At 33.8% G+C, this 17,713-nt stretch overlaps 1 protein-coding gene across 6 annotated transcripts in view; it reads left to right on the plus strand.

Moving 5' to 3' along the window:
• Positions 1-17,713, plus strand: part of SUCO (SUN domain containing ossification factor) — a 100,797-nt gene that overhangs the window by 47,235 nt on the left and 35,849 nt on the right. For all 6 annotated transcript variants that reach the window (XR_461296.3, XM_007480793.3, XM_007480791.3 and 3 more), the window contains exons 4-8: positions 5,166-5,320; positions 7,134-7,310; positions 7,435-7,579; positions 15,858-15,981; positions 17,391-17,515. Coding sequence is in view for 5 of the 6 variants with exons in the window: in XM_007480793.3 (XP_007480855.2) it covers positions 5,166-5,320; positions 7,134-7,310; positions 7,435-7,579; positions 15,858-15,981; positions 17,391-17,515 (726 nt within the window). In the remaining variant the exon portion in view is untranslated. The remainder of the gene's footprint in view (positions 1-5,165; positions 5,321-7,133; positions 7,311-7,434; positions 7,580-15,857; positions 15,982-17,390; positions 17,516-17,713) is intronic.

Here is a 17,713-nt window from a genome sequence, read left to right on the forward strand (position 1 = left end):
TAGAATCAATAAACAGTAAGCACAGTTGGATCTCACATTTTGTTTACTTTTAATTCAATTATGTTGACTAAAGGTATAATGGCCTGTATCTGTAACAGGCTTATTCCCTTTTTATACTTTTAGCATAAAAATCCTACTCTCTCGCCTCTTTGTGGTATGGAGCTGATGCTCATTCTTGGAGACTATGGACCTTAAACTCTCTAGGGTTGCTCACGCTGGAAAGACTCAATTTAGTCTCCATAACAATGTCTTCCAGATTGCCATCATAAGTACATATAAGGTCATTGATGTCCATTTGAACTCTTAAGTGATTCATTCTTTGACAAAGCCAACTTTACAAAAACAATAACAAAATACAGAATCACATTTTTGATTCAAGACTCCAGCTTATTCTTTAAAATCCCACTATACAACAAGTGGTTATGTAGTCTTTGAAGACTTTTAGTAATGGGGAACCCTGTTTGAGGTATCCCACTCCATTTTGGTAGCTCTACTCATTTGGAAGTTTTTTTCCTTGATCAAGTTATTTGCTTTATTCCAACTCTCAATGCTCTACTATTGCCCTTTGGGTCTAAGACAGGTCTATACTTTCAAATGATAGTCCTTTAAAATATTTGACAAGTGTTTTCATTATTACTCTCCCTCTACCACCACTCTCTACCCTCAGTTTCTTTCAACAAATCCTCATGATATTTCAAGGCTCTTCACCATCCTTGTCACTCTTCTCTGGTCTCTCTTGAGCAGATGATTGTCCTTAAAATATGGTGCTCAGAATATAATATCCAAGTGTGTTTTAACTCAGGAATTGTCAAACTATGAGCTGTGAGCCAAATCTGGCCCTTTGTCTATGTACAGCCCCCAAGCTAAGAGTGGTTTGTATATTTTTAAATACAATAAAACTTTGTTTAAAAATGTAAGAACTATTTTTAGGTTATTAGCTGTACAAAAAACCGGTAGCAAGCCAGATTTGGTTTGTGGTAATTTGCTAATTCCTGTTGTAACCCATGTAGGGTCCAGGAAGATTCTTCATTAGTTCTACATGCTCTGATGTTTAATGCAACCTACAATTATACTACAATTCTTGGTTTTCATCTCACACTATTAACTAGTATCTAGCTTGCAGTTAATTAAAAACCCTACATTTTATCTAAACAAACTGCACTCTAGATAGCTCTCTCAACTTGTAATTATAAACTTGGTTTTTTGACCTGTATGTAATTAAATATTTCTACTAAATTTCATCTTTACTTCAATCTGGTATTCATAAGATTTTCCTTTTTTGAATCTTGACTCCATCCTTCAATGCTCTTGGGTATCTATCTATTTTCTGTCATCTATAAATTGATAATGGTGTTAGTTAAATATAGCACAGGTTTATCCTCCTACCCTTGGATACTTAAACGGACACTTCCTTTCAGATTGATTGGAATACTAACCTACTTATTTAGCCGTTATTCCATTTTTCTCTCCCCACCCCCTAAAATAACATAAGAGAAGTAGCCTATAGTCCTATGTGAACTCTGTTTCTATAATGCTGGTGACAGTGTCAGAAAAGTGAGAACGTATTAAGAATTACATTGTCTTTTTATTCTCTACATAAAATAACAACTATTGGAACTCTTACTGTGAAATCATTGTATGATGACCAGTGAATTGACATACTACCAAAGGGAACTGAATTACATCATTTTTTGACATTAAAATGAAATTAAGGAAGTTACAGCCAAGGGTAAGGATGTCTTATAACCTCTCTTTGGAGAGACGGGGAGAAATTGGCAGGGTTGTATTTATGGTCTAAAAGCACTAAGAAACATATCATGAACCACTTTTTTATCTCAAATTGCATTGCTTTCAAAAAGAGCACTAATAAAATAGTTTGTGTATCAACTTTTATTGCAGAGAATAAGGTAGAAAATTTCTGCAAGGAACTTTGAAAGGTCAACATACAATGTAACTTTAATGCCAATTTAATGACAGTATGAACCGTTAGGACATAATCAAGAAATTAAATTGGTCAAATTTATGCTTTCCAAAATCTCCTATTTCACCCAGAGAACATAAATGCTTTTTTTCCCCCAGAAACTTGAGATATTTGAAATATGCCCAGTTCTGAATAACATTCCAAAAAATAAAATTGGTGCTATGTTATAACAGAAAGGAGAAATGAGTATTGCCAGTAATGAGTCCTCAATCAATTCCCTGCATACAGCATATCAGTTTTCTAGAGTTCAGAATCTAACTTAGAATAAAAATGAGCATGCCTTCATCTTCCTAAAAGGACATTTTTGACAATGGGCAAAATTATTATAAGAATAGTGATTGATCCAGAAATCACTCCCCCATTCCCTTTTTTTAAATTTTATGAAATATAAAGTATAAATAAAAGTTACTAACTTTTAAAATATTCTTAAAATCTTGATAGTTCAAAATTATACTTATTTTCATTCATAAAAGGAATCTTTGTGTTATAAACCACTTTACGAACTTGGGTCAAGCTATTTTATTTGCTTTTTCTGATCCCTACCTTAATTGGACATAGTATTTGATGCCGGCTCTCATATATTACTGTTGTGAGAACTCAGGATGTCTGCCACTTTGCATCATGAAATAGAAAAATTGAGGAAAATTTATAAAGGAATTGTTATTTAGCAAGATGAGAGGAAATCGTCCCATATCAAGAAATTGTTCCATTTTTCTGTATGACTTATCACCAATTAGATATGCATATTTTCCTGAGATTTTTATATGGCCTTATAAAACAAGTCTGTGATTATAGGGTAATTAACATAGCATTCAGTAAGAAATAGAAATTATTTAATAAAATTAGCGAACATAATAAGGGAAGAAAATTAGAGAAAGACCATTAGGTTTTCTTTTCTCCATTAAAAACTAGTTGCATTTTAGTACCTATTAAGATAAAATTTAAGCCGTGTATTTGAGTTTAATAAATAAGTTAATAAGAAAGTTCTAGCAATGAGAAGATTTATTTTGACAGTTTCCAGTTCACATGAAAGGAAATTTGAAGTTAATTCTATCTTCAATACTTCAGGGAGTCACAATTTCATCAGTATGCCCATCCTCCATGAATTTAGAAAAACAAATCTGTCTACAATTTAGTAGACAATTTTCTCAATTCTGTAAATTTCACAATTCTCATCTTTCCCTGCCCCCTTGTTTTGTATACAAAAATTAAAAGAAAGATGAAAACAAAATTTCCTACTGCCTTATTCACATATGATTGGGTCTCCACCAACAAGACCTCAGGCAAGTCAAAGAATATTTTTGCAGTCTTTCTAGTTTGGTGAGATCCTCTGAGATTATACTCTATATCTACAGCTTGAAATACCCCTTATTGAATTATCAAGAGTAGGATTTTAGGAGAATGAAGCCAACAGCCTGCATGTGTGGAAGCTTAGTGCCAACTCATAAGATCATAAACTTAGAGCTATAAGGTAAATGCCATTAAATCTTTTTTTAATTAAGATTTTTTTTCAATTAACACTTTTTATTTTCTTTACTGCTCCTAACCCTCAAAACCTCATTTTACAAAGAAGAAATTAAGGTAGAGTTATCTAAGATGTGACAGTTCTGCTGTGCTTTCCAGACACATGTAGGCCATTGTGTTCATTTCTGGGTGCTATGTCTTAAGATGTGTATTGACAAAATTAAGAGTTCAAGCAGAGGATCCTTTTGTATGTAATTTGCAAGTAAGGATAGTCTGATAAGGTATTTAATTGTAACATTCTCCCCTACTTCAACACACCTACTCCCATTTTGTTGTGCTTATAATAAATGTTGATGTGCTAAATGAAAACTGGTATAGATTAAAGAAAAAAAATTTAATGTACACTTATAGAAATAGGAATAGTGCAGGAATTTTTTTGTTAACTTACAATTTTGTAAATGAATACGGAAATAAGTTGAATGTGAAATTAAATACAGAAATTTAAATAGAGTGGTAAAGTAGAAAGGATATTTTTTGAAAAAAAATATTTTAATATGAATGTCAGCCCATGTGATAATTAAAATGTTTGGGAGCAAGGGAAATATATAACAATTATGACCGCTGAAATATGTTTTCTACTGTGTCTTGGTTTTATATAAATATAAGATGGTCGCCAGGGAATATATTCCCAATTTATGAATATGCCCAAGCCAACTGGGTTTTATAGAGAAATTTAATTTATAATACACTGATTAATCAATAGAAAAGGAGAGAAAGTAAGAAAGGAATAAGAATGAAGGGCCTCAAGCCAATAAGGCCTAGACCTCAGTCCTAAGAGATAAATCAGTCAGTTAGTTTTATCACTCATCCAAGATCTCTCTAGGTAAGGCTTCTCATACCAACCTCAGGCTCCATCTTCAAGAGAGCCTCCTTTCAAGAAATGTTTCCAGAGAATTCTCCTCCTGACTCCTCCTGAGTTCTCCTTCCACAGCCTCCTTCAAGACCTCTCCAGGAGCTCTCCCTCCAGGACCTCTCTCCTCTCAGACTTCCTTCAGAGCATCAACCCCCCCAGTTCTCCTTCAGAGCAACAATTCCAGTCCTCAGACCCCGCTATATTTAAGGAAACAATCTAAGTTCCCTCCCCTCAGTTCTCACATCTACCAATCCCTGTCGATGTCTCCCCTGTGCCAATGGTGGCTCTCGCTTAACCCAGGACCGCCCAGAGGTCTGTCTCCTTTGCACATGTCTGTTGAAGGTCATATTCTCAAATAATTAAATCTTGATCTTTGCTGCAGCCCTTCCTAAATCCTGTTACTCTGAGTAGGGTGGAGATTGTAGTTTCCAAGACCTGGTTCTGTCATTCCAAGTATCTCTTTGTATCAATTCTAAAATCAATCATGACTCAAAGAACTTCCTGTTCTATGCTTAAGCATAGGTCAAAGCCCTTTCCATTGTTTAGCAAAAGGTTTTTGTCCTAAAGTAGTCTTAAGTAGGGAGGAGAAGGATCCTCCCATGCCAAGGAGTTTCATATTCCAATAGAGTTCTTACTATCAGTAGGAAATTTTTTCAAGTATGAAATTTCCCAATGGGGAAATTTCCAACATTCATAAGTAAGAAATTTTAAGGTTTACACCCAGAAGATATTCTCAATAAAAATCTGTTAAGAATAAAAGACAATTAACTTTGTAATTTTATATAAATATTATTATTTTTTAAACAGGATACACAGTCAAGGATTTTAAGTTCACCTGTACTTGAAACACTCCCATCAGTTGACATCAATGGAGATTCTTCTAGTATAGCTACAAATATTGAAAATGTTGAGAATATTTCCACTTCATCTACCTCAGAGATCACTCCAGTCTCAAAACCTAAGTATAACTAATTTTATATTTTCTTGATGAACTAAAGATAGAAGCATTTTCTTTTTCTGATAAAATGCAACCTTGTCCACAAATTTGATTTAGGCAAGTAGTGCCAAGCTTTGTGCTTTACTTTTTAATCTTTTGATTTCCTTATAATTTGAAAAAAGATATTCAAATGAAAGTAAAGATAATAAATTCCAAAGCATTTATCTTAACAAAAGAGAAGTATCCTTATTTTTAAAAAATTGGGTAATCTCTTCACTATATTTAATCTAGAATTTGTAAATTAAACCCGGGTCCATTCTTTTAGGAATCATTGCTGTTTTCAGTTTTGCTGATATTTTCTATTTTTTCTATATATTCAGTTTTGTTTTTAGGTTATAGTAATTTCAATAAAGCTATAACATCCCTATCTCTTTTCTGTTCCTTGCCCCACATGCATTTTTTAAAAAAGATACTATGTTAGCAGACCTGGGAGAAGGGAATATAAAAAATGTGTAAGATATGGTCCTAGACCTCAAGGAGTTTATTAATTAGCTATACTGTGGCATATTGGATAGGATAGTACTAGACTTAGGAGTCAGAATAATCTGGGTTTGAAATTCTGCTTTTGACACTTTTTAGCATGATTTTGCTAATAACTTCTCTGATCGTTACTTTCTGATCCCTTAAATGGAGATAAAATGCCTATAGCAGCATTGGTGAAGTATTGGCACACATGCTTAGCCAACACTTGGGAAGCTGCTCTGTTCCCCCTATTCCCAGCACCCAAGGACATTTTTTGCATGTCTGGACCCTCCATCCAGCTATCCAAAGCAAGCACTTCCTCCCTCTGCTCCTTACCCATTGGGGGAGTAAGGGTAGAGGGGGGCTCACAGACAGTTTGAATTTGCCCTCTGGGGCACTTAAACTCAAACATTCACCAACACTGGCCTATAGTAACTGCCTCACAAGATGGTTGTGAGGATCAAATGAGATAATGTCTGTCAAGTGCTTTGCAAATTTAAAATGTCAGATGTTATTATCTCTAGTGTATAAAGTACTGACCTGAGACATCTGATTTTGAGTCCTATTTTTGTCACTTTGTCAGTGAGCCCTTGAGTGAATCAGTTAATGGCCTAGTGGCCTAGGAGCTCTCTAAGTCCTTAAGTTTTAGAGATGATGCAGAGATTTAGAGATTTATAGATGATGATTTCTTGTTTCTCTGAACATATCATTGAAATCACAGGTGTAATCCACCATCCTTAGCTTGCCCTATCATCATTGTCATCATTGTGGCTTTTTGTGGAAGCAGTACATCTAAATTCTTTATTTTTCTAAGAAATCAAGTATTAGGCCTTATAAGGCCTTAAATATTTTATTTTTAGAAGTCTGAAACTTAAAAAAAATTAGGGCTGTTTAAAAATATCTCCTAATTAAGCATCTTTAAAACACTAAAATTTTATTGCTGTAGAAATAAAAACTTAGACAAACTAAAGTTAGTCTGTGTAATAAATCAGATGGCTTATTACCAATATACAGTTTATGATAATGAATACATTAATTGATTTTAGTTTTTCTTTTAAAGTAGTTGTTTGAGAATTTTGTAGAAGGGGAAGACATTAACCTAAATTTTGAATCTTATTTGTAAGAATTAAAATAAAGAAATACAATATTCTAGGAAATACTTCATAAGTATACATGAAAAATTAAGATTCAAATGTTTTTGTTTTCTACAACTCTTGCCCTTAATTATATAGCATGTACTAGACTTATTTGTAACTTTAAGAAGTTTAGTCTTTTTCAATGATCAGAATATTTTTGTTTTTATTTTTTCCCTTCAGTGAAATAGAAAATTCCAGTGCTGATATCCCACTTGCTAGTTTGAGTGAAAGTGAGCAGACTGAAACTGACTGTAATATTGGTGGGAGCCTTTATTCAGACCCTCAAGTTGAAAAACATGGAGCCCTTGGTTTAGACCAGCATGTTGAACATTCAGCCTTTGTTGGTCCACCGGAAAGGTGAGTAAAAGTTATTTTTAATTTACTTGTTGTTATTGTGAAAACTTCCATCATTTTTATATATTTTATTTCACGGCTTGATTGCAGTAGATATGATTCAGCTAATGTTTGCTTTCATATGTAGTCTTGTTGGTCAACACATAGAAAATACTTCCTCTTCTCAAGACAAAGGAATGGTGACTAAATCAGAATTTGAATCTGTTTCAACAAGTAAGCAGGATGCAAATCATCAAAAATCTGCATTGAATACTTCAGACAACTTAAAAGAGGTACGTAAAATCTTTGTCATCTAGTTCTAAATGTGTGATGTGTATTTGATACTAGTCAGCCTTTAATGATCTCAAGTCACTTATTTTTTGCTTCATCTTCAGTGAGGAAAAGAGTTGATAGATCCCTTTGGTCACTTAACTCTCAGAACTAATTTTGTTAATCCATCCTTATAGATAAAATTATCCATTATAGATAAAATTGTTTCCAAATTCCAATTCTCATAAACAGCACTCCCTTCCCACCCCACCCCCCTCAGTTTCCTGCTTGAAAGAGAAACCAAACCGTTTTAATATATTAGAAAAGAGGACAATAGATGTTGGTATTATAATAAATTACCTTCAGAATAAACAAATCAATCCAGTGCTATTAACAACTCTTTAAGCAAATGTTTTTTTTAAAAGGAACACTGTTAGTGTTAGTATCACTGATACTGCCATAAAACTATGGTGCTTCAACCATGAGAAAAGGACTGTAGTATCAGAGGAGTATGGGAGAAATGCCCTACTTTTTCCTTTGAATGCTATCTTCATTTGGTTATAGGAATTTATTTAGACTTTACATGTGAAAAAGGTAACCCAATTTCATTAATGTATTAGTTATATTTGATAATTAGAATAATAAAGTAGAAATTAATATCCTTTGAAATATAATCTATGATTCCATTTAGAAAGTGAGATGGGCAGAAAAATACATTTTGTTATAAAAGGGGTTGTGCCTTGTCACTTGAGTGGTGATACTACTCCTCTGTTGATTGGTATCCTCAAGTTAAGCCTATAGCTTTGACTACGTATTCCAGCTCAGTCTCAGTTGGTAATAAAAGTCTCAGTGAAAACTTTTTTATGTTAACATTCCTAGAAGGAAACCTAAAGAAAAACACTGTAAAGAAGGCAACTCATTTTTCTGTTTGCTGAACATCTACGTCTTTCTCTATTGGAATCATACAGTATTACTCTTTTATCCTTTAACATGACAAACTGTTATTTCCTATTTTGTGATATTTAATAAGAATTCATTTTAAAAATCATTGCTCTCTTGTTTTTGTTCCATTTATATTTCTCAAATAATTCCTTTACCACCTCACCCACTGCCACCCCACCAAAAGCCATCCATTATAACAGAATTTTTAAAAGGTGAAAAAATGAAACCAATCAACACAACAGTTATATCCATCTGACATGATATGTAATTTTCTGTACCCTTAGTCCACCATCTCTGCAAAGAAGGGAGGCAGGGAGGTGCACATTCTCTTTTCTTCTTTGGGTCCAAGTTTAGTCATTTAAATTTTACAGCTTTCAGATTCAAGTCAGCAAGTATTTAGTAAGCATTTGTGCTAGGCTCTGCATTGGGTAGAACAGTTAGTCTCTGCCCTCAGGAGCTCACAGTCTAATAGAGGAGACAACATTGCAACAATGTCTAAACAAGATATAGACAAAGCAAGTTGGAGGTAAATCTCAGAAGCAAGAGGAAGATTAAGGAGGTGGGAAATAGAAAATATATACTATATAATTTCAGGGTGTGAGGGGGGAGAAGTACTTACTTAGAGGCAGAGAAGCATCACTTGGGAAGAAATTCATGAATTGAGTCTAAAAAGAAGCTAAAGATTCCAAGAGGTGGAGATAATAGAAGTTAGAGCATTCTGACCATAGCCAGGTCGGGGAGTATGTGTATAGATTTGGGAAACTGATTGTTGTGTTTGGGCAACAGCAAGTATAGTTTGGACAAAACATAGAATGCTTGAGGGGGAATAATAAGATTATAAATTTGTAAACATAGGCTGGAGGCAGACTGAAATCTTCACCTGTTAGTCAACTGTCTGGTAAAGTTGGGCTAATCCTTGAAGGACAAACACATCATTGGCCTTTGTTACAAATCTTTTCCAACTGCATAGGATTTACATATATAGTTTGAGCTATCTAGTCTGATAGACTTCAAAAACTCAGAATCATGTCTATGATATGATATGAAACATTGTAGGATAGAGGAATGAAGACAACATATTTGCTCAATTTACACTTGTTATATGCCTCCTATAGTTAATGTGACAAACTACAAATTTGACAAAAAAAAAAGGTAGAGGTTAAAGACACAAGTAAATAACATTGCAAGCATCAGATCAAATAAAAATTTTACAGGAGCTATTTAAATGACAAATGAAAGATTTTTAAAAATTTGTAATACTCAAATTAGATGAACATTTCCATATATGGAGCAGTACAGAGAATGAATTGCATATAAAAAGAGAATCATACATGAAGTCATGTATTATGAATAGTGTGCTTTTTTACTATATCATAATTTTTTATTTTTTCAAATGCCCTACTTCCCTGTTTCCTACTAACTTTTCTCTATTCTCTTATATGCATTTGAAAATATTTCCATTGCTCTCTTTTTTAAGTATAATTTTCTTTTTCCAGTTTAATAATCCCATCTAACTTTACCCATTCATATAAAAAATTTAAAATTAAAAATCCCTGTATCAGATATACAGTTAGAAAAAACAAAACTTTTCACAAATTGCTTATGTCTAAAAATGTGTTCCATTTTGAACCTCGAGTTCCTTGCCTTTCTGTTGGGAGGTGAATGGCTTGTTTTATTACTTGTAATTTGAAATCCTGCTTCTTCATTTTAGTGACCAGTTTACAAGTTCTTAAACCTGTCAACACATTTTTTTTACCAAATGTGTTATCATATAAATCATTACCTGGGTTTTACCCATTTTATTGCTTATGCATATGTCTTCCTGAGTATTGTCTGGAACCATCTCTTTCATCATTTCATACAGGAGTATTTCATTACTGATGACAACTTGTTCAGCCATTTCCTAGCTGATGAACATCTGATAGAAATATTTTTGTAAATGTGAGCCATTTTCCACTTTAATCTCTTTTTTTTTTAGAGGTGAGGGGCAATAGATTTAATATTAGATTTGCTAGGTCATAGGATAGTCATTCCTTTACCGAGCATTTATTATTGCCTACAACTGTGCAAAACAGTGGAAATAAAAAGACAAAAACTAGTCTCTGCCCTCAAAGAGCTCAGAGTCTAATAAGGGTTATAGCAGGAAAGCAGTAGTGTACAGATAAGATATATATGAGATAAAATTGAGAAAATAATGCGAAGACACTAAAATTAAAAGTGTATTGGAAAAAGTGAAATTTTAGCTGGGACTTAAAGGAAGTCAGAAAGGTCAGGAGACAGACTTGAAGAGACAGAATTTCTAGGCATGAGTGAGTGAAAAGTGGAGTTTGGAAATGGAATTGCAAGGAGTCCATTGTCACTGAATTAGATAGTATGTGCATATATAAGTGTGGGTGGGGTTTGGTATTTATTTGAAGACTGGAAAGGTAGGAAGGGACTAGATTATGAATGCCAAATAAAAGATTTTATATTTGACCCTTTGGGTGACAGAGAATTACTGAAATCTATAGAATGGGAGTATATGTGACATGGTCAGACTTATGATTTAGAAAAATCAATGACAACTGAGAGGAAAATAGTTTGGATGCAGATAGATAAGATACAGACATATACAAACATTTTTTTGACATGGTCTTTGTGGCAATTGGGTTTTTTGAACTAAGCTCAAGTTCTCTAATAGGCATTTGAGAGATGTGAGACTGGAGATGGAGGTTAGAAGGAACTGGAGTTAGAAGTCCTAAGTAAGTAGATATGCAAATCATTAACATAGAGATAACTGAGAGAAAGGACCCCAGGACAAAGCCTTCTGGGACCATCATGGTTAACACGTGTGACTTGGAAGATCCAGTGAAGTAGATGGAGGAGAGGTCTGACAGGTAGAAGGGGAAGATAGTATCATAAAAACCTAGAGATAAGAGTATCAAGAAGGAGGGGATTGACAGTATCAAAGGCTACAAAGAGGTCAAGAAGAATGAAAATTGAGAAAAGACCATTCATTTTGGCAATTAAGTCCTCATTTGAGTTCAGGAAATTGAAATTGGAAATCATATTGCTGAATTAAGAGAATGAGAAGAAAGTGGAAGCATCTGTTGTAGATACCCCTCTCAAGCAAGTAATCAGGCAGGAGCAAAATTAATGATTTTTGAAGCATAGTTACTATTTTCCCAAATGGCTAGACCGATTTGCAGCTGCATTAACAGTGCACCAAAATATCTGCCCTTTCTCTGTTCCCTCCACAATGATTTTTTTCTTTATTATTTTCTCAATTTGATGAGTATAAGATAGAATTGAGAGTAAGATGTTACCATTTATATCTATGGAGATAGAATACAAAGAGGACATCTTATTCATCTGCTACTCACAGTAACTAGTAACTGTGACTGCAAAAATATGGGTTTTAAGACTTTTAATTGCCCAAGCTGTAAAGAGAATTTTTAGAGTCTTGATTTTATATCAAAAATAAGTGGTCGCCATGGGAAAAATTCCCAAATAAGAAATACCCAAGTCAGCTGGGTTTTAGGAGATTTTAATTAATACAAATGAAGGAATTAAGGAAAGGGAGAGAGACAGAGTAAGAGGAAATAATAGGAAAAGGCTAGGGCCTAGGCCAATGGCCTAGGCCTTTCTCTTTAAGAGAGAAACTAAGTCAGTCTTAATCACTCACCACAAGATTTTGTCCCAGGCAAAACTCTAGTGTTCAGAGAGACCCTCCAGTTCAGCTCCTGAGCTCAACCACGTTCAGCCACCAAGAGCCTCCAATTCAGCTTCCTAAGCTGATCTAAGTCCAGAGGCCCCTGACCTCCTTTTAAAGAGAATTTTCTCCTATATCACCCCTAAATTTTCACATCTACCAATCACAGTAGATGTTTTCCAAAGGACTGACCATTTTTAATTCACATCTTGTTATCACCGTCTCTGGGTAGACTAAAACTTCCGAGTAATTCACATCTCTTTGCTAAGCTTGCCCTTTTAGTGATTAATTTAACCTTCATAGGTACTTAGCACCTTTTTGTATTAGATCTAAAAATAGAACTAGCTTAAGGGCTTTTGCCTCACTATAAGTATGAGTTAAGTACTTTTTCTCATTGTTCAGTAAGGACGTTACAACTTTATCTTCCCCTAAAGTATGCCTTAGTATGGGTGGAGTAATTTTAAAGTTCCCAGTACATTCCTGATCAAGTACCTTCTTGTTTAAATGGGAATAGCCTTAACCTTAACCTTAAGATAATGTTCCAAGGTAGAGTTGAGAATTTTTAAGATTCACATAACTACCACAACTACCAGTACTTTGCACATAAATTTACCCCTTTTTGTCTTTTTCCCCATTTCTCTTAGTATTGACCTCTTTTTTTACACCTCTAATTTTTATATATGTTTATGCATATTTATATAGAAACTTTTATGTATATATATTGATATTTTGTCCTATATAATTTGTCACTGTTCCCTCTAAGTATAATTATTCTGGCTACCGAGGTGATAATAACAATTTTTAAAAGTTAACATTATCATCTTTTTTTATAGGAATACAAATCATTTTAACTTATTGGGTCCCTTAAAAAAATTTCCCCCCTTTCTTTATTAACCTTTTGGTGATTCTCTTGAGTTCTGTATTTGCACATCAGAGTTTCTATTTAAGTCTGGTCTTTTCTTTATGAATGCTTGGAAGTCTATTTTTTTAAATGACCATATAGTTAGTTTTGCTGGGTAGTTGATTCTTGGTTGTAGACCTAGTTCCCTTATTTTCCGGAATATCATTCCATGCTGTTCGGTCCTTCAGTGTAGATGCAACCAGATCCTGTTATCCTAACTGTGGTTCCGTGGTATCTGAATGATTTCTTCTTAGCAGCTTGTAATATTTTTCCCTTGGTCTGGTAGTTCTTAAATTTGACTAACATTCCTGGGTGTTGTCAATTGAGGATTAAGTACAGGAGGTGATCTCTGGATTCTTTCAATCTCCACTTTTCCCTATTCTTAAGTTGTCTCTCCTGAATCTGTTTTCTAGATCTTCCATTTTGTGAATGAGGTGTTTCATATTTTTCTCAATTTTTTCATTCTTTTGATTTTGTTTTATGGCTTCCTGCTGCCTTGTGAAGTCATTTGCTTCTAGTTGTTGAATTCTAGTTTTTAAAGACTGAATTTCATTCCTTGCTTTTTGGTCAACCTTCTCCTTCTGATCTGATTTTCTTTGTAGGTCATCTTTCATATCCATTGTCTCATTTTCAAGCTGGTTAATTTTGGCTTTCAAGACACTATTTTTTGTTTCCAGATGACTTATTTTGCTTTTTAAGTTCTTTTCCCACTTGTCTTCAGCCTCTCTTAATTGTTTTTTTAATTGTATTTTGAATTCTTCCAAAGCCTATGTCCAATTGGCTGGAGTTTCTGTGTTTTTGCTTGATGTTACTTGGTTACTCCTCTATTCCATTTGCTCTTTGTTCATTACTTGGATAGAAACTGTCAATTGTAATTTATTTTTGACATGCAGAGATCCTCTGTGGGCATGTGGGCCTTTGCCTGCCAGAGTTAGTTACTAGAAATGCAGAGAGACTCTGGCGGAGCTGCTCCCTTCCCCTTCTCCACTGTACCTCACTGTCCCTCTGCCCAGCAGCCCAGTGGAAGCACTTACTCCCTCCCCTGAGCAGAATGCCTAGGCCACTTCCTCCCTTTCCTCCTCCCCTGTCTGGGGTAAAGCAGGGGGTGGGGGTGGGTATTGGGAGAGAGGGAGAGCCACAGTACCCACAGGGCATGGCACGTGTCTTAAAAGTTTCTGTAAGGTTTGCCATCATTGCTCTAGGGGTAGGATTTAAGCCTAGGCCTTCCTGACTCCCATCACCTTTCTCTATACTATGTCACACTTTCTCTTAGTATACAGTACTACTTAATAAACATTTAGACAAACATATTTAATAAATAATGCTATTCTTCTAACAGTTGTAAATAATTTGATTAAATTAGCCAATTAGATTTGTAAAATTTTTATCCTTTATTTGGTTTTTAGTTGGTTAATTTTTGAAAAAGTAGAAATATAATGAGCTTCATATTCTGAGGATCATGCTTCTTTAATCAACACCAAAACCATGAAGCTCTTAATCTCAATCTTAAATCAGAAAATATCTTTTTAAAGTGGTGAATTTATTATGGTAGAAACTCTTTATGTAGTTCATTTTTCTCCACCCCGGTATCTTCACTTTTTCTATTGCTTTTAAAAAAAAGAAAGAAAATGATATCACAAGAAAGTAAATGCAGAAAACTGTCTATATAGATAAGCCTGTGATTATATCTTAATAATCTATAATAAATTAGTCTAGCACAATTTTCATTATAGTATTCTTAGAACTGTGGAATTAAGATCTGAAAGGGATAACTGCATATAATCTTGTATATTTTACAATGCCCAAACTGAAGAAATAGACATACAAAAAGCCCTACAGCTAGTTAGTGGCTGATCCAATACTTACACTCTGGTTTTATGATCTTCAGTTTTGCCTTCTTTCCACCATTTTCTGCGTTTCTGTTTCAATTTTACTCCTCAAATTTACCAGAAATTTCACAATTATTTTAGTAGGAAGATGTTTGCTATCAGAATTCTCCATTACTTTTAAATAATCTGAGAGCCAGCAAATAGATTTCCATATAGCCTTATGATGGTCTTGTTTCATCAACGCTGAATATATTTTAAAAATTATTGAACATTGAGAAATCTCTTTTATTAAGTAAAATAACTCACTTCAAAGAAACTAGAGAGCTTTGATCATTTGGGATTAATGAAAAAGTTCATTGTTTATCAAATAAACTATAAGATGTTTATAGTCTTGTCTCTAATAAACCTGTTCTCATAATGATCAGCCCAAATTTTCCCTCTAACTTGCCTTTAGAACAACTATATACCAGTCTCTATATATTCCATGTTCCAGTCAAAGTTTGTACCTAGCTCTTCTACATTCTAAAACTGTCATATCCCATTTTTTGTATATTTGTATATTCTTTCCTCTATCTTGAAATTTGCCTTCTCCACATCTTGACTTGTTGAAATTCTCTTTCTTTAAGACCTAGTTCTGGTAACACCTCTTCTTGGAAGCCTTTTGTAATTCTCATCAGGTAGAATTGATCTTTCCTCATATCTTTTGTGCAACTCTAGTTAATTGCAAAAAATGATTAGACTATTACTTAACAGCAATTTATTTGTGCATATATTTTCATTCTGCCTATTAGGATTTAATCTTGTGAAGGGAAGAGACTATATTTTTGTTATTTGTTGGGTTTTTTTTCCTTTATATACCAATTATCTAGAAAAGTGTATCATATAATAGGCATTGAATAATTTTTGAAATAAAAGTTGTATTGAATTTTTTTTTTCAGGGACTAGATTACAACAAAAATAGAGAAATTGACCCCACATCTGTAGTAAGCCCCAAAGATCCAGGAGACATTCCAACATTTGATGAATGGAAAAAAAAAGTTATGGAAGTAGAGAAAGAAAAAAGTAAGCAAATCTTAATTTTGGAATCCCTTAATTTCTACTCTGCTATAAAGAGCTAACCTAAAACAATTATTAAATTGTATTTTATTGGGAAGAAAACTTTTCAAAACTATTTCAGGGATGTTGCAAATATTTCAGTAGGAAGTTTCATATACAGAAAAACACATTGGAAACTTTGAGAGACATTGAAATTTGAGTAATAGTTATATGAGAGATTGTTTTATAAAATCAAGATACATACAGCATTAGTATTTTTATCTGGCAAGTAGTGCCATGTTGATGCTAGGTTTATGTGATTTGGCCATGACTGGGTAGAACTGATAGGATTTTTGTTGTTGTTAAACTCCAACATAGATATATTTAGGCTTTTACTTTGTTTTTCTCAATTTTGGTAACCCAGCCATCATGAACAAATTGTTGGCATAAGAATTAAGGAGAAGACTATGTTCATTTAAGTGAGATATTGCAAGAATAAAATTAGTGCCATATTTGGCTCCATCTAACTAGCTCTGATCCCACAGTTCTTCCTTCCCTGAGGCTTTCTGTACTTCTTTCCCACCGACTCACGCTTTAGAATTTGGATCAACAATAAGATACTTGGTTTTAATAACATAGTTTTGCCTTAAAACCAGTTAGCCTGAAGTGCAATTGTTATATGTGGTATGTATGAAGATTGGCATTTCAGTGTCATAGTTAACTATTCAGAAAGACACTATGCCTATGGATAAAAGGTTTCCATAGTGGAGAAATTGCAGAACTTACATATAAACTCTCTGATGGTAGAGTCTATTTTATGTAATAATGATAATAATGGCTAGCATTTACATAGTACCTACTATGTATCAGACATTGTGCTAAAAGCTTTACAATTATTGTCTCATTTGATCTTCACAATAACTGAGTGGTAGGTGCTATGATTATGGTCATTTTAGAGATGAGGAAACTGAGGTAAACAGGTTAAATGTCTTGCCCAAGGTGCACCCCTACCCTCCAACACACAATAAGTTAAGGCTTAGGCTTTATTTGATCTCAAATCTTCCTGATTTCCAGGCACAGCACTCAATATATACTGTGCTGTCTAGCTGCCCCCCTAATTATTATATCCCCTGAATTTAGTGACATTATAAAACTTTAATAAATGTCTGAATTGAATTGAATTAAAAAGTAAAAAAAAAGAATTTTGCTAGTTAACCTAAAAAACTATTAGATAAATGCTAAAACTGCACAGATACTATAATTTGAACTTATCCCTATGAATAGAGGTTTTTTATTGTTTTTTTATTTTTCCCAGGAAATTCCCACTTACCTGACAAGTAGAGTTAATGCTTATTAGAGTTCATTAAGTGTGGTGAGCTGTTCTCTCTCATAATCACAATATAAATATGTTTTTAATAAAAAATATTTATCCACAGGTCAGTCGATGCATCCGGCTTCCAATGGGGGCCAACATTCTACCAAGAAGGTCCAGAAAAACCGGAATAATTATGCTTCAGTAGAATGTGGTGCCAAAATATTAGCGGCTAATCCAGAGGCCAAGGTAATCTCTATTTAGGAGAAGTTTAAATTTCTTGAACTTGAGTTTTTAGAATACTCACTATAGTTTAGGGGTTATTTGAATTAAGCTTAAATTTGTTTTGAGGTTCTATTGATATTTCTTCCACTTTTTATCTTTGTCATGTGTTAATATCTATTGTCAGATTTAATCAGTTCTCTCTCTCTCTCTCTTCCTCCCCCC

The sequence above is a fragment of the Monodelphis domestica genome, chromosome 2, assembly GCF_027887165.1.
Source record: "Monodelphis domestica isolate mMonDom1 chromosome 2, mMonDom1.pri, whole genome shotgun sequence".
NCBI lineage: Eukaryota > Metazoa > Chordata > Mammalia > Didelphimorphia > Didelphidae > Monodelphis > Monodelphis domestica.